Consider the following 25,877-nt stretch of genomic DNA (forward strand, 5'->3'; position numbering starts at 1 on the left):
TTCTGTAGAGAGGAAGACAAGGAGACACTGCCACCCACTTCACACAGCAGGGAAACCTTGCCAAGAGCACGACAAACCGGGCCACAACTCAGTGGTGGGGCATCTGCTTTCGCGGGTTCGATCCCCGGCATCTCCAGATAGGGCTGGGAGTGGATCCTGCCTGAAACCCTGGGGATCCACTGCCAGTCAATGTAGACCAGAGTTTCCCAAACTTGGGCCTTGGGCTGTTTTGGAACTACAACCCCCATCATCCCTAGCTAGCAGGACTCAGTGGTCAGGGATGATGGGAACTGTAGTCCAAAAACAGCCAGAGACCCAAGTTTGGGAAACTGATGTAGACTATACTGAGCTAGATGGATCAAAGGTCTGGTTCAGTATAAGGCAGCTTTGTATGCTCCTAAAAACAGCAGAGAAATCACTGCTTAAGCACAAAGACCATCCTGTTTTTGGGGGGGGGGGTTAGAGTAAAAAGAGCATAACAATAGTTTGGTAGGGGTTGCTTTATTATTGGGTACAGCAAAATCCCAGACGGTCGGATCAGTCCTGTTAGCAGCAGAGTCCAGGGGGATTAGGGAAGAATGCCAACCGAAAGAGAGCAAGAAAATGACAACAAATCCAAGCGCAGAACAAAATGCACCTTCCCGAACATGTGCCCTCCCAGAAGTGCCACCAGCGGGCCCCCAAAGAAGCACTGGGGGTGGGGGTCCTGCAGGGCTTATGGGGTGGACAGAGCACGAGGTGCAGGCAAGGCCAAAACTTTGTTCAGCTTAGCCAGGAGTGCTCCCTGTGGGTCCCACAGACAAATATAGGAAAGGAGATGGAATTGCATACAAAGGTTTGCATATTTCTTACACAAGTGAATCCAGGTAAGCCTGGAGATAAAGAAACATGTAGTTTCGCTCTCTCACAAGGGAGTCTTACTCTTTGTGCCAGAGCAGGTGTTAGCTGTGTTCCAGTGTTTTAATCCCAACGCAGCTTTTGTACAGATTGGCTCTCTCTCTTGGGGGAAGCAGCTGAACCCATGTCCAGCTTTGCCTGTGTGTCCATAGCTGTCGAAAGAGGGCCTCTGAAAACCCTTTGGAAAACAAAGCAGGCAGGGCTGAGTTGTGATGGGAAAGGGGATGCAGCAGCGGGTCTTGTCCTATGCTTAATACTTTGGGCTGGATTCTGATCCTAAGAGAGAGAGAGAGGGCAGAGACCAACAGTGTGACCCACATAAGCCAAGAGTCATATTGGTTTGCATGGGGGGGGGGGAGAGCAGGGTACATAACCTCGTGTCCTCCTAATCCAATCCCCCGACATAGAGGAGACCTGAGCAGATGGAGAGAGAGAGGGGAGCACAGAAAATTCAAGTACAGCAGGGACGAGGATCCCATGGCACTCCTACTGTTGCTGGACTACAACTTCCATCATCCCTTGCCCACCCCCTAGGGCTGATGGGAGCTGGAGTCCAACAATGTCAGATGAGCCACATACTTCCCCTCCTGGAAGTAGAGGCTTAAGGGAGGGTACAAATGTCAGGGCTGCACCAGGCAGCAGAAAGAAGACGGTGGTTCCAACCAGCTTCCCAACAAGAAGCCGGAGGGGCTGTGCCTTATCCGCCTGGGGTTCCTGTGGCACCAATCAGCCCCAGAGCTCCCTGTGTCATTTGGCCTTCAGAGTCTCTGGCCTGCAGGTGCAACAGGCTGCCTGGCTCCACAAATATTGCAGTGAGGGTAGCGGTGGAAGGAGTCCTGTCCAGAATGTCCTATAATAAATACTATTTACATTGGCCACCCGCAGCTCATATGCCATGTGCACCCCAACCAGGAAGAGGACGATATGGAAGGGCGCCGGGGAGCCATTAATACCGGTAGCGCTGGCTACCCACACAAAAACAGCTGGTTAATGGCACAGCGGCATCCTGTGGCTGTGGCTAGGATTGCGGCTTCAGTCCTGCGGAGGGCGCTGTGGGCCTGGGGAAGGCGACACAGTCCTTGCTCTGCTGTCACCAGTTGGCTTTCACGGCGTTGATGTCGCTTACGAGGTTCTGTGCCATGCAGATACCAAAGATCTGAAATACAAGGTTGAGGATGGTGCACATTAAAGAGGACGAGAAGCACTTGTAGGCATGCACACAAGCACTATACAAAGCTGGGACCATCAGGAAGGATATTGATTCCATCTTTTCACAGCTCTCAACTCAGTATTATTACTGCCACTCACAGGGGCGAGGGGGAGGTCTTGGCCAGTTTTACCTTTGCAGTACAATGGCAAATAGAATGAGAGGCAGGCACAGAAGAGAGAAAAGGCAGTTCGAGGTGGAGTGAGTGCAGGATCCCCATTGCAGACGTTTGCCTTCCAATGTGTGGAAGATGAAGGGGCTGGCAATGGGGATGTGACAGAGAGGGCAGGGCTAACAAGCGCAACCCTGCCTGCCCTGCCCCTTTGCACACTAGAGAACATGTGAGTTTAAGTATCTGAACAAGGCTTGGGTGGGCTTGGGTTTGGGATGCCTTTTTTGCGGGTTATTGCTTTACAATATGGAGTTCAGAGGCACTTTATCCTGCAAAAACAACCACCACCTCAGCTTCACAGCAGCAGCAGCAGCTTATATACCTGGAGCAGCGCAACGCCCACAAAAGTCCCAGCTACCACAATGAGATTGTCCTGGAGCCATTTCTCAAACTGGCCAGCACATCCTTTGGTATGGATGAAGCTCTGCTGCTCCAGCTCCTGCAGAGAAGGCAAAGGCAAGCGGGTGAACAGCTCTGGAAGGAGGGATGCATAGAACCGTCTTCTGCCCAGAGACGAGGGAACCGCTTCAGCCGAAATGCTACAATCCTCTGTGCCCAGTGGCAAAAATAATATTTGCTCTGTGGCCACTAGTCCACTTGGTCCCACACCTGCAGTCTGCAGTCCCCCATTTAGAACATGCACAGGCCCACCCCTTGCTTTATTATTTCTGCCCTTAACCCAGAATGCTAACTTGTTCCGTTGCCAGTTGCGCCTGGTCCCATGATGTGCCTTCTAGGAAGCACATCTGCCTGCCTCCTCCCACCCAGGGCCCAGACATACCAACCCAGATCTCACCAGTTTAAGGCGGACATCATAGCCACACTGCGTGTTGAGAACATCCTCCTGCGGAAACAACAGACCCAAAGCTAATCAAACCATACTGGGAAGCTCTTTAACCACTTCCCCGAGAAAGGTCTCACTACTTTGCCCCCTAAATCTCTCCAACACTTGGCTTTGCATGACACACCTTCCCAAATACCTCAGCTGCAGCCCTTGGTTCTGCCATCTACCCCCCAACCTAACCCAATATAGCTCATGAAACAGAAAGTTGTGCCCGTCCATATCATTGTATTTTTAACCTGGCCTCCTATGTACACTAGGTGCAAATGTTCTTGGACTCCAGCTCCCATCAGCCCCAGCTAGCATGGCCAAAAGTGGGGACTGATGGGAGTCCAACAACATCTTGAAGGTCACAGGTTCCTCATCTCTGCCACTAGGCAATGATTCATACACTTGAGCAATTGCTCTATTAATGTCTCAGCTTAAGCGTGCTCTCCATAGGTCTGAAGCGAATGAGCAGCAAAGAATTCACCCTTGTTCCTGAGGTTTAAGGCCTATTCACCACCCCTTTTAGCTCCTTACCGCAGGGTCCTTGACACAGCAGGAGAAGGGCACCCCGCAGCGCTCCCTGCTGGGGTTGGAGTCAGTGCAGTTGAAATAAATGTTGAGGTTCCAGTCATTAGGGCCATGAGCCCCACAGCAAGACCACTGTACAGGGAGACAGTTTTAACCAGCGTAAGTGTCCAGCAACCAATTACCCACAAAAACACCAATGCTGCCTTCCTCAAATGGGTGCCCTCCATATGTTTTGAACTACAGCTACAGCCATTCTTGACTACTTTGCCATGCTGGCTGGGGTCGATGGGAGTTGGGAGTCCATCAACAACTAGATTGGGTAAGGTACAAAAATGGACAAAATGGACAGATGTGGTCACAAAGAAGGAAGGCAAAATATTACACAGCAGGAGTGGGGAAATGGATCTGACCCATGGGCTGAATCCTTATCTTCCGCATCCCAGCAGCCTAAATTTGAAAGGTGGATAGGACTGTCCACCTGCCAATCATCTGATAGCCCAATGGTGTCATGTGACCTGCTTTTGCCCATGTTTACGATCAGCTGATCGGCAGGGCTTGCACAGGTCTGTGCACTGCACTTTATAAGTCTGAACGTAGCATTGTGCACAGGGCTTTGCAGCGCTTGCAAACCTCCTTGGGCCCAGCTGCGTCTTTACATGCTCTGTACACGAGGTCAGGTGAGGGAACCTAGGCTTCACTTGGGCAAAATAGTGTAGCAGACCAAATTGGGAGACCCAGCTGATCTCATTAGGCCCACGGGCAGGAGGTTTCCAACCCTGGCTATATAAGATGAGGCCTTTCACAGAAGACAGCACAGAGTCCCTGTCACTTTAGGATACAGGCTGCTGGAAGCATTTCTGCAACCCTGCAGCTTCATCAGCTGCCACCAGATGGCAGCGTCAGCTCTGGTGTGCGCTTAGTAACCATTACCACTCTAATCCCACGGAGTGCAGAGGATGCTTTTACACTGGGTACCTATTAATCTGGAAACACCATGCATTGCTCACTCGCTTGTCATAGGTATCTATGTTAACACTGTCATCACATCACGGTTCTCCTTCATTTTCCCTGTTTCTTCCATCTCTTTTCTGACTGCAGAAAATACAACTTTGGGGAGAAAGAACAGGCCAACCAGCAGCACTGGAATCTCCACAGGTGGCCAGAATGGCTTCCCAAACTATCATGTGCACAAGCAGGGTCTTTCTATACCACGGCGCCTCACACTCCACCAGCCCCAGAACAAACAGATTGCTCAGGGCAATCGTACAACTCACATATTCCTGAGCAAAGTCTATGAGGTTCTGCAGGTCGATGTCATCGCGGTAGGCCTTGACGTTATTGTTGATGAAGAAATTGAGCTGATCTTTGATCCAGTCCTTGAAGATGAAGGCCAGGACACCAGCCGTCAGCTCCAGGAAAAAAATGAGCCCCAGGAACACAGAGAACTGAGGGCAAAGCAGAGAGAGGTCAGAGAGTAAGGCAGGGGAATCCTGGGGATGTCCAGGCAGCACATGGCTGCAGGATAAGGATCGCCCTCACATTTATCAGATAGTCACATCTCACAGGGGAAGTAAGCTGCCCCGAGAACTTGTTTGTTAAGGCAGATGATAAATACAGAAGAGTAAGAAAGACAGTAAGTGTCTCTTAAATCACACTAAGATATCAAAAGGGACACGGGTGGTGCTGTGGGTTAAACAGAGCCTAGGACTTGCCGATCAGGAGGCTGGCGGTTCAAATCCCTGCGACGGGGTGAGCTCCCGTTGCTCAGTCTCTGCTCCTGCCCACCTAGCAGTTCAAAAGCATGTCAAAGCACAAGTAGATAAATAGGTACCGCTCCAGCGGAAAGGTAAATGGTGTTTCCGTGCACTGCTCTGATTCACCAGAAGCAGCTTAGTCATGCTGGCCACATGACTCGGAAGCTATACGCTGGCTCCCTCGGCCAAGAAAGCGAAAAGAGCACCGCAACCCCAGAGTCAGCCACGACTGGACCTAATGGTCAGGGGTCCCTTTACCTTGACCTTTAAGATATCAAAAACCTAAAAATGCTGTGCTAATACTCAATACTAGTGCTTCCCACTTCCTCTGAAACTTCTGAAGTAGAAGGAAATCAAGGTGTTATTACGATATTTCCCCCAAAGAAAGGTAACAGAGGTTAAAATGCAGAAGCACTAGGAACAGAGTGCATGTACTCCAGTTTCATTCCCATGCGTACTTCTCATTCTAACCTCCATAGCCCACCCAAAAAATGTTGGCTCCCTGCTCAGTCCTTCCATTCCAAGTAGTAGATCCAGTGTTCCTTCCCCAGCTTGCCCTGGGATCTTCCTTGTACTATCTAGGGAAACCCTTGATTGCAGTTGGCCCTCCTTGTGCAGCAATGCCTGCACTCAGCCTCCCTCCAGGCTCCAGCATTAGTTCCTAAGGCCCAAGGAGGCTGAGACAGAAAGGAGCCCACTCCTAGGTATTGATGCGCTGCATTTTGCCAAGCTGAGATCTGAGCAAGAGGCGCCCAGCTCACATTATTCAGCTCCCACCACCCAGAATGGGAAAGCAGGAAGACCCAAAGACTTACAAATTTGAGCAGGAAAGTGTTTTCCCTCAAGGCTCCAATGCAGCCAGCAAACCCCAGGACGAACATCACCCCTCCGACCACAAGGAAGAGCCAGACAGGGTCAAAGCCACCCAGGTCTGTGATGGACGACAGGTTGGAAAGCACGCCCTGCGGGGAGAAGGGATGGATGACTCCCAAGTTCACAGCACTGATGTGTAACACTTTTAATGCTACGATCATGTAAATCACAACAGTTATTACAGCAAATGACTCACTGGTTAACTACTAGCAGTAATAACCGTAACAGAGTGAAGGTCAAACTACCTGTTATGTTATCGAGGCTTTAAAAAAATATGAGCTGTGCGCAGTAAACTGCCCCTTTGGGGTCAAACAGAAGGAGTGGGGAGAGAGACTAATCTCAGGAAGGAACTGGCTGCTTTTTCTTCAAAGCAGAAGTGGCTGATTTAAGCCCACTTTTGTGAATCATGTAACACAGCCTTCCCCAATGCAGTGAACTCAGGATGTTTTCAGACTCCAGCTCCCAGAACCCCCAGCCTTCACGGCTGCAGAGGGCACCAGGTTGGGAAAGGGAGGTGTGGTACCTGCTCTGAAGAGTTAAATACTCTTTGAGAAGATGGAGGAGCAGGTAGCAGAAAGGAGAACATCCCTTGTCTTGCCATGTTCCAAGAGCAGAGCAGGGGAAGACAGGAGTCTGTTTCCAAGGGAGCGCATCACCATGGACACACACGGAATAGGAGTTTTATTGCAATTTATAGTAATATTAGTGGTAATGCACCAACACTGCTACTCCTGTGGCTTATATGGAAGCTACCGTGCAGGCTAGGTACAGCAACAGGGTTAGGGTGTGTGGCAACGACTCGCTGAGACAGCATTAAAACGATTAGACAGATTCATGGGAGATAAGCGTAGTGTTGGATATTAGTTCTTATAGACAAATGGAGCCTCCATGAACAGCAGCAGCATACCTCAGAACAGCAGGTGCTAAGGACAACAGCTGAAGGCTGGGGAGCTCCCAGAAGCACCTGCCTGGCCACTGCTGGAAGGAAATAGGATGCTACAGGGCTAGATGGACCCTTGGGTTTGATGCATCAAACGAATTTTTACATTCTCATTTCCATTAATTAGATTCAGAGAAGCTAGCGCTTCCCAAAAACCACTGGATACAAGAGACATGAGTCCCTGCTTAGATGTAACAACAAACCATGGTTTACTAATTATGTCTAAACTAGGCTCAAAGGGTGCTGGGTGATTCCAACCTCTTGATGCTTTTTTATTTTAATATTTTCCTTTCCCTTTAGATTTTTTATATATGGGGGTGGGATGGATGTTTGGGTGGGCTTGGGAATTTGTTAGATTTTGATGAATTTGTAATTTTTGCAGTTTTTATTTGTATTGTTTTATTGTTTTCTGGGTTGTTTTTGTTTTTTGTTTTTATTGTTTTAAGGTTTTATTGTTTTAGGCTGCGAAAGAATGCAGTGGTGCCTCGCAAGACGAAAAGAATCCATTCTGTGATTCTCTTCGTCTAGCGGTTTTTTCGTCTTGCGAAGCAAGCCCATTGACGGATTAGCGGATTAGTGCTATTAGCGGCTTTTAGCGGCTTATCGGATCAGCTGATAAGCGGCTTAGCGGCTTAGAAAAAGGGGGGAAGGGGAAAAAACCCGCAGGAACTCGTAAGACATTTTCGTCTTGCGAAGCAAGCCCATAGGAGATTTGTTTTGCGAAGCACCTCCAAAACGGAAAACTCTTTCGTCTAGCGAGTTTTCCGTCTTGCGAGGCATTTGTCTTGCGGGGCATCACTGTAACATTAATTGCCATCAATGGAGGCTACTATGAGGCCTAGGATTGCTACCGTGGAGGGGCGAGGGAGGTATGGCGGTGGGGGCAGATGTTATAGGCGAAGGGGATCGAGATATGGATACGCTCGTACCCCTTCCAATCTGCGCCCCATCCCGAGGGACGAGGGTAGGATGAGCAAGGATTACTCACCTCCGTCACTGGTGCTGTGCAATGCCAGGTCTATAGGCAATAAAACCGCCACCCTGCGAGATTTCTTTACCTCGCAGGGGGTCGACCTGGCTTGTGTGACGGAGACCTGGGTGCGCGAAGGGGTAACTGTTACCTTACGAGAGATGGTGCCCCCGGGTTTCTCTGTCCTCCACCAGTCGCGGACTGTGGGCCGGGGGGGAGGGGTGGCATTATTAATTCGGGAAGATTGTCCTTTCAGGGCTCTACCATCGCCATCGATCCCCGGCATTGAATGTGTTGGCCTAGTGTGGGGCTCCGAGGAGAGCTTGGCTGTCTGGCTGGTGTACCGGCCACCTAGCGCACCAGCAGCCACCCTGTCAGGCCTATTGGAGGCGGTGGCCGGCTGGGCCTTGGAGTTCCCTAACCTATTGGTATTGGGGGACTTTAACATCCATGCTGATGCCACTCCCTCCTCACAGGCTCTGGACCTGGTGTCTTCCATGGCGACACTAGGGCTCTCCCAGTTTGTTTCGGGCCCCACACATCAAGCAGGCCACACGCTGGATTTGATCTTTGGCGTAGGTATAGATGTGATCATGTCTCCTTCGATGAAGGTGCCATGGTCTGATCACTATGCTCTGAAAGCCAGGATTGACTTTCCACCCCCACCCTGCTTTGGTGGCGAGCCGATTTGGGCTCGCCCGCAGAGGCTGATGGACCCTGATAGATTCCGCCAAGCCTTGCGGGACCTTGCTCCCCCTGGCGACTCATTGACTGAGCTTGTTGAGGGCTGGAATATCCAGCTCCTGGCAGCCATCGATGAGATCGCACCTAAGCGCCCTCTGCGACCCCGCAGAAACCGGGCTCCCTGGTTTACCGAGGAGCTTCGGAAAATGAAGCAGGACCTCAGACGGCTAGAGCGAGTATGGCGGGGTGCCCGTGACGGAGCCTCAAGAACATCTTATAGGGTTTTTATGAAAACCTATGAGATGGCAGTGAAGGCCGCTAAGAAGTCTTACTTCTCGGCCTCCATTGCATCCGCTAGCTCTCGCCCAGCGCAATTATTTAGTATAATCAGGTCTTTAACGTCCCTTGAGGGACAGCCAAATTTAAATAACAATTTGACACACAGCTGTGAGGCATTTGTGAGCTTTTTTGCGGAGAAGGTCTTGTTGCTCCGCCATGACCTCCCTGCCAATTTGGATACAATAAAGGAACTGGAGGCCCCTCGACTGTCCTCGGGTCCAGTATTGGACCACTTTGACCGGATATCCCCAGCGGATGTGGACAGACTCCTCCGAGCTGGAAAGCCCACCACCTGTCCTCTCGACCCGTGCCCATCTTGGCTGATTAGAGTGTGTCCAGACGAGGTGCGGGCCCTCCTGGGGGATATCATCAATTTGTCCCTTGGCACGGGGACATTCCCAGGAAGCAGTGGTGCGCCCGCTCTTAAAGAAAACATCATTAGATCCTTTAGATCTATCCAATTACCGCCCGGTTTCGAATCTTCCGTTCCTGGGTAAGGTGATTGAGAGAGCGGTTGCTGAACAGCTTGGTGGGTTTCTGGATGAAACATCGGCTCTGGATCCATTCCAGTCTGGCTTCCACGCTGGTCATGGGACCAAGACGGCTCTGGTTGCCCTAACAGATGATCTTCGTAGACAGCTGGATCGAGGCGGGTTGGGGCTGCTGATTCTTCTAGATCTGTCAGCAGCTTTCGACATGGTCTATCACGAACTTCTGGACCACTGCCTTGCCGACGTGGGGATCCAGGGCACAGTCCTTCAATGGCTGTGCTCATTTCTCTCTGATCGGGGACAGAGGGTGGCGCTTGGGGGGGGGAATTGTCATCGCGCCACTCCTTGGTGTGTGGAGTGCAATTAGTGCCAGCACCGTCCGTTAAGAGTTTGGGTGTAATCTTCGACACCTCCCTTTCTATGGATGCGCAGATTGCAGCTATAACAAAGGTGGCATTTTTCCATCTCCGCCAAGCTAAGCAGTTGGCTCCTTACCTCTCTCGCCCTGACCTAGCCACTGTGATCCACGCGACGGTCACCTCCAGACTGGATTATTGTAACTCGCTCTACGTGGGGCTGCCCTTGAGACTGACCCAGAAACTCCAGCGGGTGCAGAATGCTGCAGCGAGACTCCTTACGAGGTCTTCGCTGTGAGATCACATTCACCCGGTGCTATACCAGCTGCACTGGCTCCCGGTGGAGTACAGGATCAGGTTTAAGGTGCTGGTTTTAACCTTTAAAGCCCTATACAGCCTAGGACCCTCGTACCTACGGGACCACCTCTCCTGGTATGCCCCACAGAGAAACTTATGGTCTTCAAATAAAAACATCTTGAAGGTCCCAGGCCACAGAGAAGTTAGGCTGGCCTCAACTAGAGGCAGGGCTTTTCGGCTGTGGCTCCGATCTGGTGGAACACTCTGTCACAAGAGACCAGGGCCCTGTGGGACTTGACATCTTTCCGCAGGGCCTGCAAGACAGAGCTGTTCCACCAGGCCTTTGGCAAGGGCACAGCCTGACTCCCTCCCTCGGCAATCTTCGCGGAGCTCTGGCCCAATGGTTGCCAGTGGCTTGAATTAATTAATTTTATAATGAATGATTTTAGAATGTTGTTTATGCTGTGCTTTTGTACTGTTTTATTGTTGTTAGCCGCCCTGAGCCCGGCTTCGGCTGGGGAGGGTGGGATATAAATAAAATTTATTATTATTATTATTATTATTATTATTATTATTATTATTATTATTTCGCTCTAACCTCACCCTACATCTTTGGGATACAGGAGAAGCAGCTAACCCCCAGCTCAAGGTGCTGATGTGGCCAATTTGGGTGGCAGAAGTAAAAAAAAAGGGGGGTGGGGAATTGAAGAGGACACAGTACAGGGCAGTAAACCCTCCTCTTCAGCTGCTGTCTGGATCAGCTAAGGAGGGACACTGTGTGCCTCTCAGTCTCCTGCATGTGAGTGTGCATGTGAAAGTGTGCGTGCAAGAAGGAGTGGCCAACCCTGTTCTGGTCACCTCCACCACTGGATTGGCCAAGGGTAAATGTGGCCATTGAACCAAAAAGAAAAAAGGTCAGCCACCACTGGGATACAGAATCCGCTACCCACAACCCTTTCCCAGCACTGCAAGTAACAGCAGCATCCTTCTTTGAGCATTAGGACCTGAAATTCACAAGTCACAGGACTCAATATTTCTTCTTTATTGATAGGACACCACACATTCTGTTTAGGATGATTTACTGGGGTTAGAAGGGGAGGTGGGAAGAAAACGAGGCTCTCAGTATAAATGTGCAGTGACTCTGGGGAGAGGAAGAGATTTGCTGTAAATCCCAGGAGAGTTATCCTGCTGAGCCAAGTACAATAAAAGTGATGTTTTGGAGTGGGAGCTCTGCTGTACGTGTGTAAAACAGCTTGTAACACAAGGGATCAGGGTTCAGAATGGAAGTAGGCATTACTGCAGTGTACCCTAAATCGATTACCTTCACAAAGGACTAGTAAACACATGCAAGCACATCCCTTGATTTTTCAACAGTGGGCAGCCTGAGCCAATTCAACTGAAAAGCACCGTATTTGAGACGATGTCATGTCATATGAAAGGCCCGTCTGTGGTCATAAACTCTGACAGACAACTCATTTCAAACACACAACCTGTCACCTGGTATTGAAGTCCTCAGTTTGCACATAGTCCTGCTGTATACCTAATAAGGACTTGAAACTTGGAAATTCAATTTGATGTATAAGCTGGCACCACAAAGATACTGGGCAGGATTCAACTAACAAGTCTCGTTAGTGGAAGCCAGCACAAGCGCTCCTTCTAGTGCTTTGGGGCTTTACCCCTACCCCCCTACCCCCCCAAAAAAGGCTCAAGGGGGTGTTGAGAGACCCTGCAGAATGGCTGCCATAGCTCTATGGGGAATTCCTCCCACTGGATGGTACTCAACTAAGTTTTACTCAGTCAAACTCCTGAAATTTATAGGCACAACTTAGTCATGTTCATTAATTTCAGTGGGCCTACTTTTAGTAAAACGTGGCTGAATACCACCCACTTTACCTGGAAAACAGGATTCAAGCCCCATGTTAGGAGAAAGATTCCTGCATTGTAGGGAGTTGAACTAGATGATCCTAGAAATACCTTCCAACTCTACAGTTCTATGATCCTATGAAACTTACATCCAGAAGTGTGTTTTAAGATCATTGCACAAGTCTGTATTTTCAGTCCAACACTGGGTCCTTAATAAACTGACATAGAGGATCTGGGGCCTGGATCCAACTAGCCTGGCATGCTAGCAGAAGTCAGAGCAAGGGCTTACAAGAGTGCAATGGGGTTTCTCTCTCCCCCCCTTCACCTCCCCCAGATCCACTCTGGAGGGTCAGGGTCCCCAGAACACTGCATGGAAGAGACGGGCGATAATTTCACCCAGCAACCACAAATGCTTGTGCTGACAGAAGCATCAGAGAAGTTGCAATGTTGAATCCCTTCCTTGGTGTTTCTAATGAACATCGCTCACTGGTGAACTAGAGTATCCTTGCCGGCTAGAAGAAAATGATTGGTTACCTCAGCTCACTTGTTAAGAGCTGGCAGCACAGCTCAGCTATGTGCCACAAAGTGCTCAGAGGCAGAGGCCTGTCAATCACTTGTCCTTTTCACCTAGTCAGAGGGGATAAGCTACTTACTTCCAGAACCTGGGTTAGTTTACAGGCATGTTCGTTTCAGGAACCTAACGCCACGGCTAAGAGCACTAGAGCCATCTATAATCCTGAACGCCAGTGAGAACATTAAAAAGCACCAGCCAGAAAATTCGTCATTACTATGGTCCAAGGCAGCAGCCACACTTACCTTTTCTGCCCAGGCCCACAGACCAATGGCCAGGAAGGCAGCCCCCAGCAACTGAAAAAGAGGAAAGAGCACAGTGTTACGGAGAACACAGCAAGCAGGAGGAGCACACCCTAGCACACATTACAGGAATCTTTGCACCAAATCTGTTGCATTGTTGGCATCCATCTGTCTCGAGAGACAATGGAGTGCACCTCTGGGGGTGAAGCCAAACCACTGGAGAATTACAGTGCCTGCTGCGGCTGCAGAGACCAGTAACTCATAATGGCTGCTTCCTGCTGCATTAGCAGCACTGAAGTGGCCTCCCTTGGGCAGTGTGTATGGAGGTCCTGGACTGCCCAGATGACAAGACCCCCCCTCTTGGCCTCGCTGATGCAGTCCAAAGAAAAGCAGAGCAATGCGTTTGGTACCAGCTTGGCTGCAGGAGTTGCCGGAAAGAGGTGTACATGGAGCCATCCAACCACTTTAGGGACCCCATTCTGGATTTGTGTAGGGTTTACTCCTTAGCCTTTTCTTCTCCTAAAGATGTCACGCAAGGCAGTGGGTAATAAGTCTACCAGGATCCACTTCACCATTTGCCTTCCATGCAAAACACACAGCAATCTCCCATGTGCTGCACGAACTGCTGAGAAATAACATAAAGAAGTATTCATCTTCTATCATCTTCCACATGGCTTGAAGCTTTTAGAGTCAGTTAAGACCTAACAAGGTATGTTCAAGTTCCCCTAGATGCAGGGGATCAGTGAGGACCAGGCTAGGTGAAGATGTTGCCAAGGAACTGCACTCCATCCCAACGGGACCTCCAGTCTCTCCAGCACCTACTCCCCAATGCATGCCCACTTCTAAGCACTGCAGCCACCTGCAACTCATTAGCAATGCATGGCATTTCCCAGGCATGGCAGCATGATTGAGACTGAGGGAAGAATTCAGCGTTGTGCTCTTCTAATTGTTCCATCAGCGCAAGCATCTCAGCTTGCCCGACAGAACGACTCCCCCTCTCCTCCCGCTTTGTGCTGTTCTGGTGGTTCTCCAGAGCCAATGGCGGGTGGGGTGGAAGTGCAAGGAGGAAGTCCCGTTGCACTAGCAGGACTCTGTTGTGCTGGCTCCTTCCTACGGGTGCATGAACTTAACTGAATCCATCCCTAGGAATGATAGTGCCTTTCAGTGGACTTTGGTTAGAGGATCAGCAGGACCAAAACAGTGTGTATCCTCTTCTGATCTGAGTCCCAGAACCTAGCAATCAGATAGGCCTATATCCTGCCTGGGGAAAAATTCTGAAAACCTAAATTTTGAAAGTGGAAACATTTCATATTCCCTCTCACACACACACTCAGCATTTTTATTTCCATTGCATAATTGACAACACAACCCTATGGATCTTTATTCTAAAGTAGACCTCACTTTGTCCAGAGGGATTTACTCCCTAATGGGTGTTTAGGACAGCAGTTGATTTGTGGTTTGGGGTAAGGAATTAGGTTTCCTTTCAGCTCACTGCCACATCTTGAGACAGGGGAGGGTGAGTCAGGCACAAAGGAGAAGAGGTATGGAGGTCATGACTAGCAAACTGGAACTTTGAGTGAGAGAAGCTCAACTCAAAACATCCTCCGTTTTTGTTTTGTTTTTTAAAGATCCTTTTCACAAAATGACTTTTTGATTTCCCAAACTTCAGAATGTAACAGAGGAAGACAGGGGCACCACATGCTTCCTTGCGTATTTCTGAAATGCAACTTCCAAACATGGAGCGCAGGATGTACAGTTTTACAAATCTAAACTGCGTCCACTGTTATATCCTTGGATCCGGATGTCTGATGGATATATTACAGCATTAGGTACCCATTCAGAACACGCAGCAAGAAAGCAATTGCTGTACCTATTAAGTAGGAGCAATTGGAGGGCACAAAATTCACACAATTAAGAACAGGCCTTCTGGATGAGACGAAATGCCATCTGTCCATCATCTTTGACCTCAATCAAATTCAGGAATCTCATAAGCAGGACATAAAGGCAACAGCCCTCTTCCCACTACTGTGCTCCAGCAAGTAGTATTTAGAGGCCTACTGCCTCTGACAGAGGGGGCAGAATATAGCCCTTGTGGCTAGTAGCCATTGATAGCCTTCTCCTCCGTGAATTTGTTATGGAGCAGCAGCTACTTCCTGTGTGCCTCAATCAAAGGCATGGAGCTGTTTAGATCCCAAGACCACCAGCTCTCCAGCTAAGAGGAGGCCCACTCTGAATGAGACATCTAGGCCAGCGATGGGGAACCTCAGGGCTCGGGGTTGAATGCTGCCTTCTAGGTCTCTCTATCTGGCTTTCCCTCACCTCAGCCCACCCCCCTCACTGGGCCTACTTCACACCCTGAGGGTTTCTGCCTGGCTGGAATGTGTCCCTGAACTCTGATAAATCCTCTTGTTTGTCAGGATGGAGGATAGAGATGGGGCATGTAGAATGCCTGTAGAAACTAGTCTAGCCAAATAAAGGTAAGATGTACATGATCTGCTCTGCCAATGTTTGCTTCTGGGATCTCCCACTGATGCTTTGTGCATGAGAGGCTGAGAAGGGTTTCCCACCCCTGATGTAGAATATCTCCCAGCCCTGCACCCTTGGAGCCAACACCTAATCAAGACTCTTAATAAAGGGGATCAACTTCTCTTTCTGAGACAGATCTTACAAGGCCAGCTTTACACCACTGCAGGATAGAACGCACTGAATTGCCACTCTTTTCCAGTCCCACTGACACTAACAGGCCACTCCCCACCCCCACCCCCGATATGGGTCCTGGCTTGCCAGTCTTGGAAAACAGAAGGCTGGAGACACAGCGTCTGGAGCAAGTCAAAGCCTGGCACAATGCAGACAATGGCTGCTCTGTTCCCGTGGTAGGAGTTGGAACGTTCCTGAAACAGCAGCAGCATTGGTCAGAGCTCTCCCCTTGCCCACTAATAAGGCCCTGCCTCTTTCCTAGGGCAATTGCTGCATGCTTACCCCACTGTCTGTGGGGAGCTGCATGTAGGTGCCACAAAGGAAATTTATGTGATGGGAGACAAGGGGCTCCGGAGCTCCGGGGATGCTCCAACATGGAGGTGATGATATGCAAAAGAAGCAACATCAGTACACAGAGTACTGTTTAACATTGTGCCCATTCAGACGGAAAGATTTTGGCTTAATAAAACAAGGTGTGTTAAGCCAAGAACAGGCATCATGCCTGAGCCCACCAACCCTGCATGAGGACTTCACCTTTTTATCATGCTTTGTTTAAACTGCAGTTTCCTGTTGCATGTGAACAGGGAAACTGTGGTTTAATCACAACAACTAGGATCGTATCCTGTGGCTCAATGTTTAAATCTTAAACAAATCAGGACAGGATAAGTGTAGCCTGTGAACTAAAGGAGGAGGAAGCAGAGAACTCTTCTGGCTTAATAAATCATGGTTTATTAAGCTGTGATCGTTACATCCGAACCAGCCCTCTGCCTAAAGCCAGCCTCATATCTGGCCTGCCAAAGTCTCTCAATGATTTTGCATGCCTCAGACAAAGACAAGCAGAGTTTGGGCAAAGCTAGGGCTATTCAGATCCATCTCGGCTAAGGCCCAATTCCTGGCACATTTTTGGCACAGTGAAAGCATTACAAAGTGACTTTCGAAAATCAAGTCACCGTTGTAAAAACTTTGCCCTGGTTTGGTAGTGCTAATTTGTCACTACTTTGGGACTCATGGAAATACACTACTGACTACACAAAAGCCAATACAGTCGTACCTTGGTTGTCAAATGCCTTGGAACACGGACATTTTGGCTCCCGAACGCCGCAAACCCAGAAGTAAGTGTTCCGGTTTGTGAATGTTCTTTGGAAGCCAAACGTTTGTTTTGGCTGTTGGCATTTTTCTGGGGCCAATCAGCCAATCGGAAGCCGTGCTTTGGTTTGCGAACATTTTAGAAGTCGAATGGACTTCTGGAATGGATTCTGTTGGACAACCCAAGGTACGACTGTAATGGTGACTTTAGCTTGTTAAAAAATAGCATCCTGGCCTGTAGCCACAAGGCCTTCCAGGGTGCTGCTTATGGTTCACCCTACAATCCTGGACAACCTTATCCCTCAATGTCAACCTGGACACTTCAATCTTGCTATTTCTACCACCTTCTGACCTAAGATGATGGATGCTATAGCTTAAAGATCTCCAAAGCAAAGATTGATGCCAGCAACAAATCCTGTTCAGAAGATCAATTTGCCACCCACTAGGACTAGGTAATAATACAATGAAGTATGGCTTCTTTCATCACCATTACATGAGCAAGGGAGGGCAACTCCATCAAGTCCTGCCCTCAATGCAGATTTCAGCTGCCACTGAGTTCCGACAGCTAAACTTGGATGAACTGTGTGTTACCTGCTTAGCTGCCAGATTTGATTGGTGGCGGGGAAGGAAAAGAGTTTTTTCCAGAGAGCAGTTGCTCTCTTAGACAGCTAAAATCTACACAAATAGAACTAAATAACTGTGTTATAAGAACAATAACTTTAAGAACTGGTGCCCAAGCCTCCTCCCTCCCCATCCCTTTTTCTTTGTGTGTTTTGCCTTTTAGATTTAAAGTCTGAGGCAAGCAAATGTCTTACCACAGTTTTTTGTAAGCCACTTGGGGAGCCTCTTTGGCTAAAGAGGGGAGCAAAAATGTTTCAAATAAACTAGGACTCTGAAAGGATAAGCATTCATCTTTAGTTACCTTTATCTCTCAATTCCATCAGGCAAGCTAATGCAGACAAAAAGGTCTGAGGAAATACAATTTCCCCAAATCCTGCATTAACTGATGTATGGAGTGAATCTGATTCTCCCATGCCAACCCTCTCTATTGAACCATTTTTGCTGATGCAATACTCATACCCAGGTGATCCTCTTTGTGTCTCATTTATGGTGATTTCCCCTCCCTCTCTGGTTTTTTTATGCTTTTTCTTCTGGAGAGAAGAAGGAAAAGGGGTGGGAGACAGATCAAACAAGGTATAGTGATAGACAAGTAAACCCTTCCTAGAGAAAAAGATCAAAGTTCTGGAAGCAACACAAATCAAACTTGCATAATACACAGCTGGGAGGTCCTGTCATGCCAATAAAAGCTCTCAGTCCCAACCCACACACCCGCTGCTTACACACACCCCACAATCTCCTAATGCAAAATAAGCACTTCAGCTGGGAACTCAAAGAAAACTTCCACTGAAGTATTTGGCTCTCTGTTTCGACCCAGCGTGAGTACTCCTTGATCTGACTTCATGAAAAGCCAAGAAAAGTTTTCAGGACCAGGGGCTATTGCATTTGGAACTTTGCCAGGCATTTTGTTGTGTGCCCCCAAAATGCAGCAGCCAGCACCAAAATTCTAGTAGTGTATAATGGAGATATAGTTAAGACATCAGCCTACCTAGAGGGGACACTGATTAGGGTTGTGTACACACAGAAGGTAACGTAAAAGTACTGGTAACTCGCAGCTTATGTGCCTTTAGCATGTGTCCATTCAGCTTTACGTGCTTGGCAAAAATAAAACATAGAAAGGGAGAGGGCATCCAGGAAAAAATACTTTAGCAATCCCACGTGACATTGAACTCAATTTTGGCTTTACACACTATTTCTGGAAGTAAGTTGAGAGTGTCCTGTGCTGCATTTTCCCCTCTTCAGCTAGTCTCCATGTGTTTTGGAGGTCATTGTGTACCGTGGACAATACAAGCTACCACACTGTCTCTGGAAAAGAACTGTTTGTATACAACAGGGCTAGCCAACATGATGCCATCCAGATGCTTTTAAATTACATCTATCATTACTCCTGGCCATTGGTCATGCTGGCTGGGGCTGATGGAAATTGCAATCCAAAACATTTAAAAGCACTCTGTTGGCTAACCTTGTTGTATACAGGCAGTCATAGTCCAGAAACATGGAAATGGCGGGAGAGAGCTGGAATTGGCCATGGTACACAATGACCTGCAAAACCCACAGTTCAAAATGGAAGGGGCCAAGAACAGAAAAGTCAATTAACTAAAAGAAAGTGAATTAACTGACGTGGCTTCCAAATGGTTACTATTCTGTGAAAGAGATTCAGGTGCATACTGGAACTTTGGGTTTGTGCCATTAAAGTGGATTAAAAGGCTGCTGTCCCTTGCAGAGCAAATCCACTTTGGAAATTAAAAAAATGGGACTTTGTGGTTGGTTGGCAGGAAAATGCACCGAAATGTAAGGGATGAATGAAGCACAGGAAGACATGTAAACAACCCACAAGCAAATCAAGATGAATGTTCCTTGTTGTATAACCGCCCCGTAAAAACAAGGTATGATCTAACCTCTGCATAAGCTTTGTGCAAGCAAATCAGGATGAATGCTCAATAAACAAGTCATCTGGAGGACACCTGAAAAGAAAGCATAACTCAGTGGCTGAGTGCATGCTTTGTAAACAGTAAGTCAATCCGTGGCTTCTACAGGTGAAAGGATCTCAGGTACCAAGGCTGGGAAATACTTCTCTTCACCCTTGGAGAGCCATTGCCAGTCACAGTAGATAGTACTGCACTGGGCTAGATGGAACAGCAGCCCAACTCAGTATCTGGCAAACTTACAGGTTTGTTAGATACAATCTAAACCAAATCCCTTATGAATACACAGTGGAAGTGAGGAACAGGTTTAAGGATTTAGATTTGCTGGACAGAGTGCCTGAAGAACTATGGGTGGAGGCTCGCAACATTATACAGGAGGCAGCAACTAAAACCATCCCAATGAAAAAGAAATGCAAGAAAGCAAAGTGGCTGTCCAACGAGGCCTTACAAATAGCGGGGGAGAGAAGGCAAGCAAAATGCGAGGGAGATAATGAAAGATACAAGAAATTGAATGCAGATTTCCAAAGAATAGCAAGGAGAGACAAGAAGGCCTTCTTAAACGAGCAATGCAAAGAAATAGAGGAAAGCAACAGAATGGGAAGAACCAGAGATCTGTTCAAGAAAATCGGAAATATGAAAGGAACATTTCGTACAAAGATTACCATAATAAAGGACAAAAGTGGTAAAGACCTAACTGAAGCAGAAGACATCAAGAAGAGGTGGCAAGAATACACAGAGGAATTATACCAGAAAGATATGGATGTCTCGTACACCCCAGGTAGTGTGGTTGCTGACCTTGAGCCAGACATCCTGGAGAGTGAAGTCAAATGGGCCTTAGAAAGCACTGCAAATAACAAGGCCAGTGGAAGTGATGGTATTCCAGCTGAACTGTTTAAAATTTTAAAAGATGATGCTGTTAAGGTGCTACACTCAATATGCCAGCAAGTTTGGAAAACTCAGCAGTGGCCAGAGGATTGGAGAAGATCAGTCTACATCCCAATCCCAAAGAAAGGCAGTGCCAAAGAATGCTCCAACTACCGCACAATTGCACTCATTTCACACGCTAGCAAGGTTATGCTTAAAATTCTACAAGGAAGGCTCAAGCAGTATGTGGACCGAGAACTCCCAGAAGTGCAAGCTGGATTTAGAAGAGGCAGAGGAACCAGAGACCAAATTGCAAACATGCGCTGGATTATGGAGAAAGCTAGAGAGTTCCAGAAAGACATCTACTTCTGCTTCATTGACTATGCAAAAGCCTTTGACTGTGTTGACCACAGCAAACTATGGCAAGTTCTTAAAGAAATGGGAGTGCCTGATCACCTCATCTGTCTCCTGAGAAATCTCTATGTGGGACAAGAAGCTACAGTTAGAACTGGATATGGAACAACTGATTGGTTCCAAATTGGGAAAGGAGTACGGCAAGGCTGTATATTGTCTCCCTGCTTATTTAACTTATATGCAGAACTCATCATGCGAAAGGCTGGGCTGGATGAATCCCAAGCCGGAATTAAGATTGCCGGAAGAAATATCAACAACCTCAGATATGCAGATGACACAACCTTGATGGCAGAAAGTGAAGAGGAATTAAAGAACCTTTTAATGAGGGTGAAAGAGGAGAGCGCAAAATATGGTCTGAAGCTCAACATCAAAAAAACGAAGATCATGGCCACTGGGCCCATCACCTCCTTGCAAATAGAAGGGGAAGAAATGGAGGCAGTGAGAGATTTTACTTTCTTGGGCTCCATGATCAGTGCAGATGGTGACAGCAGTCACGAAATTAAAAGACGCCTGCTCCTTGGGAGAAAGGCGATGGCAAACCTAGACAACATCTTAAAAAGCAGAGACATCACCTTGCCAACAAAGGTCCGTATAGTAAAAGCCATGGTTTTCCCAGTAGTGATGTATGGAAGTGAGAGCTGGACCATAAAGAAGGCTGATCGCCGAAGAATTGATGCTTTTGAATTATGGTGCTGGAGGAGACTCTTGAGAGTCCCATGGACTGCAAGAAGATCAAACCTCTCCATTCTGAAGGAAATCAGCCCTGAGCGCTCACTGGAAGGACAGATCGTGAAGCTGAGGCTCCAATACTTTGGCCACCTCATGAGAAGAGAAGACTCCCTGGAAAAGACCCTGATGTTGGGAAAGATGGAGGGCACAAGGAGAAGGGGACGACAGAGAATGAGATGGTTGGATGGTGTTCTTGAAGCTACCAGCATGAGTTTGATCAAACTGCGGGAGGCAGTGGAGGACAGAAGTGCCTGGCGTGCTCTGGTCCATGGGGTCACGAAGAGTCGGACACGACTAAACGACTAAACAACAACAACAACAACAAACACACCAGGATTTAAGTAAACTCTGGATAAGCAAAGCACTCACAAAACCCAAGGAAACTTATTTCTAAACAACAGCATCTGTACCTTTGCACAGCCCATTTCTGGATCACTCTGTCAGGTTGTCTGCCTTATCAAAATATCAGAGATGACTCACCCTCATCCTTCAACAGGTTGAAACAAGTCCCGGCTGTTGCATGAACCAGATGTTCTTATCTGAAGGAATGCTTCCTACCACCTTGCACATATAGATCATCCAAGGAGACTCAGTTGTGAATGCCCCCAGCCACCTGAGGTAGCTCTAGCCACCTGCAAGATCTAGATCAGTAATGCGGAATTTGTGGCCATCCAAATGTTGCTGGACCACAACTTCTATCATCCCTGACCACTGGCTGTGCTTGCTAGGGCTGCTGAGAACTGTAGTTCAGCAATACCTGGAGGCCGAAAGGTTCCCCACCCCAAGTGTAGAACTCCCCGCCCCAAGAGGTTTATCTGTCATCCTTCTTACTGGTTTTCAGAAAACGTGTCACGACAATACCATTTTCCCTTCAGATAAGCTTGAAGGAATTTTTAATCTGGAGAAATCTTGGGTTCACATCTTTCTCCACCCTATGATCTTGACTTAATAGTTGCTTTTGTGATTTTATTATTTATGCAGGTTTTCATCTTGAATTGCATCGTGTGGCCTTGCCCAGAGAGTACTATTCCAGAGACATTTTAAAATAAATAAATATTTCACAAACAGCAACATTCACTGTACAGGAAGTGCAGGAGTCCAATGCCCATCAGGGCAGGCAATATGTTAAGGGAAGCAACTCTAGCTAATCCCAGCTTCCCTGGAAACTGTAGGCATACTTACTAACACTGTGTTTATTTTCACTCCCAAACGTGACTGGTAGAGGTTGGAACAATCACAGCAGGTCAAAACAAGCCAGCTTCAAATGTGACAACATGGAAAGCTGTCTTGTGGGCAAAGCAGAAGGCAATGCAATCTATGGGTAGACCAGGGGTCAGTAAACATTTTCAGTAGGGGACCAGTCCACTGTCCCTCAGACCTTGTGGGGGGCCAGACTATTTTTTTTTGGGGGGGGAGGGAATGAACGAATTCCTATGCCCCACAAATAACCCAGAGATGCATTTTAAATAAAAGCACACATTCTACTAATGTAAAAACACGCTGATTCCTGGACTGTCCACAGGCCGGATTGAGAAGGTGATTGAGCCAGATCCAGCCTCCGGGCCTTAGTTTGCCTACACATGGGGTAGACCATTACATGTGAATATGCACATATGCAGCTCTTCAGTATGATGTATATGCAGCTTACGCATTCTGGGGATGGTTTCGCAACGTCTCCTGCATGGAAGCATTTTCTGTGTAAGAGTTTTGAAACTTTTGAAGCATACCCAAGTCTCATTGTAGATTATAGCTGGAAGCAAAGTTCTTTTGCATTTCCAAAGGAGTAACTTGCTTGCGGCACCATGATGTGTATCAGGGATTTGGGATAACTTCCCTGTAAAAACAACAGTCTTGCTGCAAAATGGCTTCCCCTCTGGGCCTATTTCCCCTGTTAAGAACAATTTTACAACAAGCATACATAGGTATTGTCATAATCAGACACACAGGACCATAGCTAAACCCACAACACTGTCTTATATAGAAAAATGCACTTGTTAGCACAATATTGTGGTAAATGAGTCAGAGGGCAAGTCTGGTGTCTAGTATCGCAGGCCACTCCCATCTTTACCACAATGCCTTCTGAGGGTTATGTCAGTCAATGGCAAAAGCCACAAACAAACAGATGCAGGGATTCTCAGTGCTGCAACTGGTAAACCACAAGTATATGATACAACCAAACAGGCAGATGGACACAACTTCCCATAGCACAACTTCCTTTGCCGAGGGTGGTGAAGCACGCAAGAACAGTGGAGGCTGAAAGCAGTGGTGGCTAAGTTCCCCTTGTCTCAAATGGCCACGGTATTTACAAGATTTCTCAGAGAACGCTTAGGAAAAGCTCATCAGATTTGGAGCTCTGCTGAACCAGACCAATGGCCTATCAAGTCCAGCATCTTGTTCTTACAGTGGCTGTGCAAATCCTTACGGGAAGCCCATCTGAGCCCAACAAAACTCTTCCCCAACTGCGGTTCTGAGTAGTTACTATCGACAGTCTTATTCTCTCTGAACTTGTCTGCTTCTGTTTTAAAGCCATCCACGTTGGCCATCATGACATAAAGAGCCCTTCTTTGACTGGAAGATGCCTTTCCGCTCATGGAAGAGAACCAAGGCATTACATGCAAGTTCTTTCCTAGTCAAGCTCACAATGGTGGCATGTGTGACCTGATGGCACTGGGTGCACTCAGATCATCCTATTGCTCCCTGGGAACTGTAGTTTTGTAGGATGGCAGCTTGCAAAGGCAACTACCCTTCCCAACAAACACACCTGAGAACAAGAAAGGGGGGGTTAAGCTGGATGAGGGGCAACCATAGGCGCCGACTCCATGGGGCCTGAGGGGGCCCGAGCCCCCTCAAAAATTCGTTTGGGGGGGCTCTGCCCCCCCAATAATCTCGGGTGCCCCTCCAGCAGAGCGCCACCGTCGCCCCTCCCCCAGCCCAAAATGCACAGGGTCGGGCTGCATGCCTCCTGCCCTCCCTCCCGAGCAAAAGCTCCACCCAATTTCCTTCGGAGCTGATTAATAGGCGCAGCACGCTCTCCCCTATTCGCTCACGAGGAAGCGGCGCCACTTTATCTGCATATTCATGAGCTTATTTATTATTCATGAGCTTTCACGGGCTCCCCCAATATTTTTTATAAGTCGGCGCCCCTGGGGGCAACCAACCAATGCAAGAAGCCCTCAGCAGGAGTTTCACCAACAGTAAGTAGTTAAAGAACATTGGCGCACGTGCCTTCAAAGCAGCTGACTTTGGGCACCTGGTTTGCTGCACACTGTTCACACATGCGCAGAATTTCTTTCAACCTCCTGAGCCAGAGAATAACTTTTTTTGTGTGGGGGCAAGGGAATGACACTCTATTGGCAATAAATATAGCTGAGCATTACCAGCAGGAAGAATCTGGGAAGAGCACATACTCTGCATACAAAAAGCTCAGGTAGTAAGCGGTGGGGGAAACCGCTGCTCTGCCCGAAGTGTATAATGCTGCCCCTCAGACAATACCGGATTACACGGATCACAGTCTAGCTTCGCACATTCATGTACCAAACCAGGTATAATGACCATCCTAGCTGGAAGCGTCTTCGTCCCAGGGAAAGGAACCTTCCCCACCCCACCCCAAGCTCAGTTTCTTGCAGACTCTCCACCGGAGCACCCTTAAAATGAGAGACGGCTCTCCATTATTTCCGCCGCAAGGAGGGTGAGGGGAGAGGGAGAGCCCCCTCTGCTACCCGGCAGGCCAGCGACCCCCAAGCCAGGCCCGGACCTTGGAGCCGAAAATAAGGGGAGACCCATCCGTCTCTCCCCACGCCCCACTCCTAGTTCGGCACCCCCGCGGGAAGCGGGCGGCGCAAGCCCCCTCCCCACCGCGCCCCCGACGCCTCGAGGCGGGCCGCCTCCCGCGCGCGCGCGCCCGCTCGCTCACCCACCCAGAAGAGCACATTGGAGGCGAAGAGCAGGTACTTGGTGCAGCAGCTGACCTGGGGACCTTGGAAGTGCTGGGCTTTGCCTGGCATGGCGGGCGCGGGGCCTGGGCGCTGCCCGGCCGGCTCACAGCCCCATGCCGCCCGCCAGCCAGCGGCCCAGCAGCTCCGCCGCCGCTCCGCCCCGTCTAGCCCGCCCCCTAGAGGAAAGGAGAGGCCGCTGTCGCTTGCAGAGCCAGGCTCCGGGAGCGGCGGGTAGTCTGCTGCTTGTGCGCGCGCATGCAGAACTGGCCGACAGAGACAGAGAAAGAGACAGGCAGGCGGACATACACACACACACACCTGACTTGGAGGGAGCAGGAAGCTAGACTCGCATGACCTGGGTTGTTGGGGGTTTTTTTTGGTAATGAATACTTAACGTAGCGCGGTATAAGTGCTCCACACTTTTCACACACATTACCTGAGTAACAAGGCTGGCCCTGCCCTTGGGCATAGAGAGGCGGCAGTCCCTCACGCAAGCTGATTTGGGGTGTCATGGAAGGAAGGGCAGCAAATTATGGGTTATTAAATTTATTGTTGCTGCACCTCTAGTGCCAGGAAGGAGAGAAAGGCGCTTGTGG

At 48.6% G+C, this 25,877-nt stretch overlaps 1 protein-coding gene across 2 annotated transcripts; it reads right to left on the bottom strand.

The window, feature by feature from the left end:
- Positions 1-485: 485 nt before the first annotated feature.
- TSPAN17 (tetraspanin 17) lies at positions 486-25,428 on the bottom strand. Of its 2 annotated transcripts, none has more exons than XM_081184985.1 (8): positions 25,264-25,428; positions 13,017-13,067; positions 6,203-6,349; positions 4,908-5,078; positions 3,640-3,765; positions 3,073-3,120; positions 2,599-2,715; positions 486-2,053 (listed from the first exon to the last, which is right to left on the bottom strand). In XM_081184985.1, the coding sequence occupies exons 1-8, from the start codon at positions 25,348-25,350 to the stop codon at positions 1,988-1,990; spliced, it is 813 nt and encodes a 270-aa protein (XP_081041111.1). In that variant the 5' UTR covers positions 25,351-25,428; the 3' UTR covers positions 486-1,987. The 2 variants fall into 2 exon arrangements, with proteins under 2 accessions (XP_081041111.1, XP_081041112.1); XM_081184986.1 differs by having other exon boundaries at positions 25,315-25,426.
- Between the last annotated feature and the right edge of the window lie 449 nt (positions 25,429-25,877).

Source organism: Podarcis bocagei (assembly GCF_964188305.1).
Source record: "Podarcis bocagei genome assembly, chromosome: 2".
Lineage (NCBI taxonomy): Eukaryota > Metazoa > Chordata > Lepidosauria > Squamata > Lacertidae > Podarcis > Podarcis bocagei.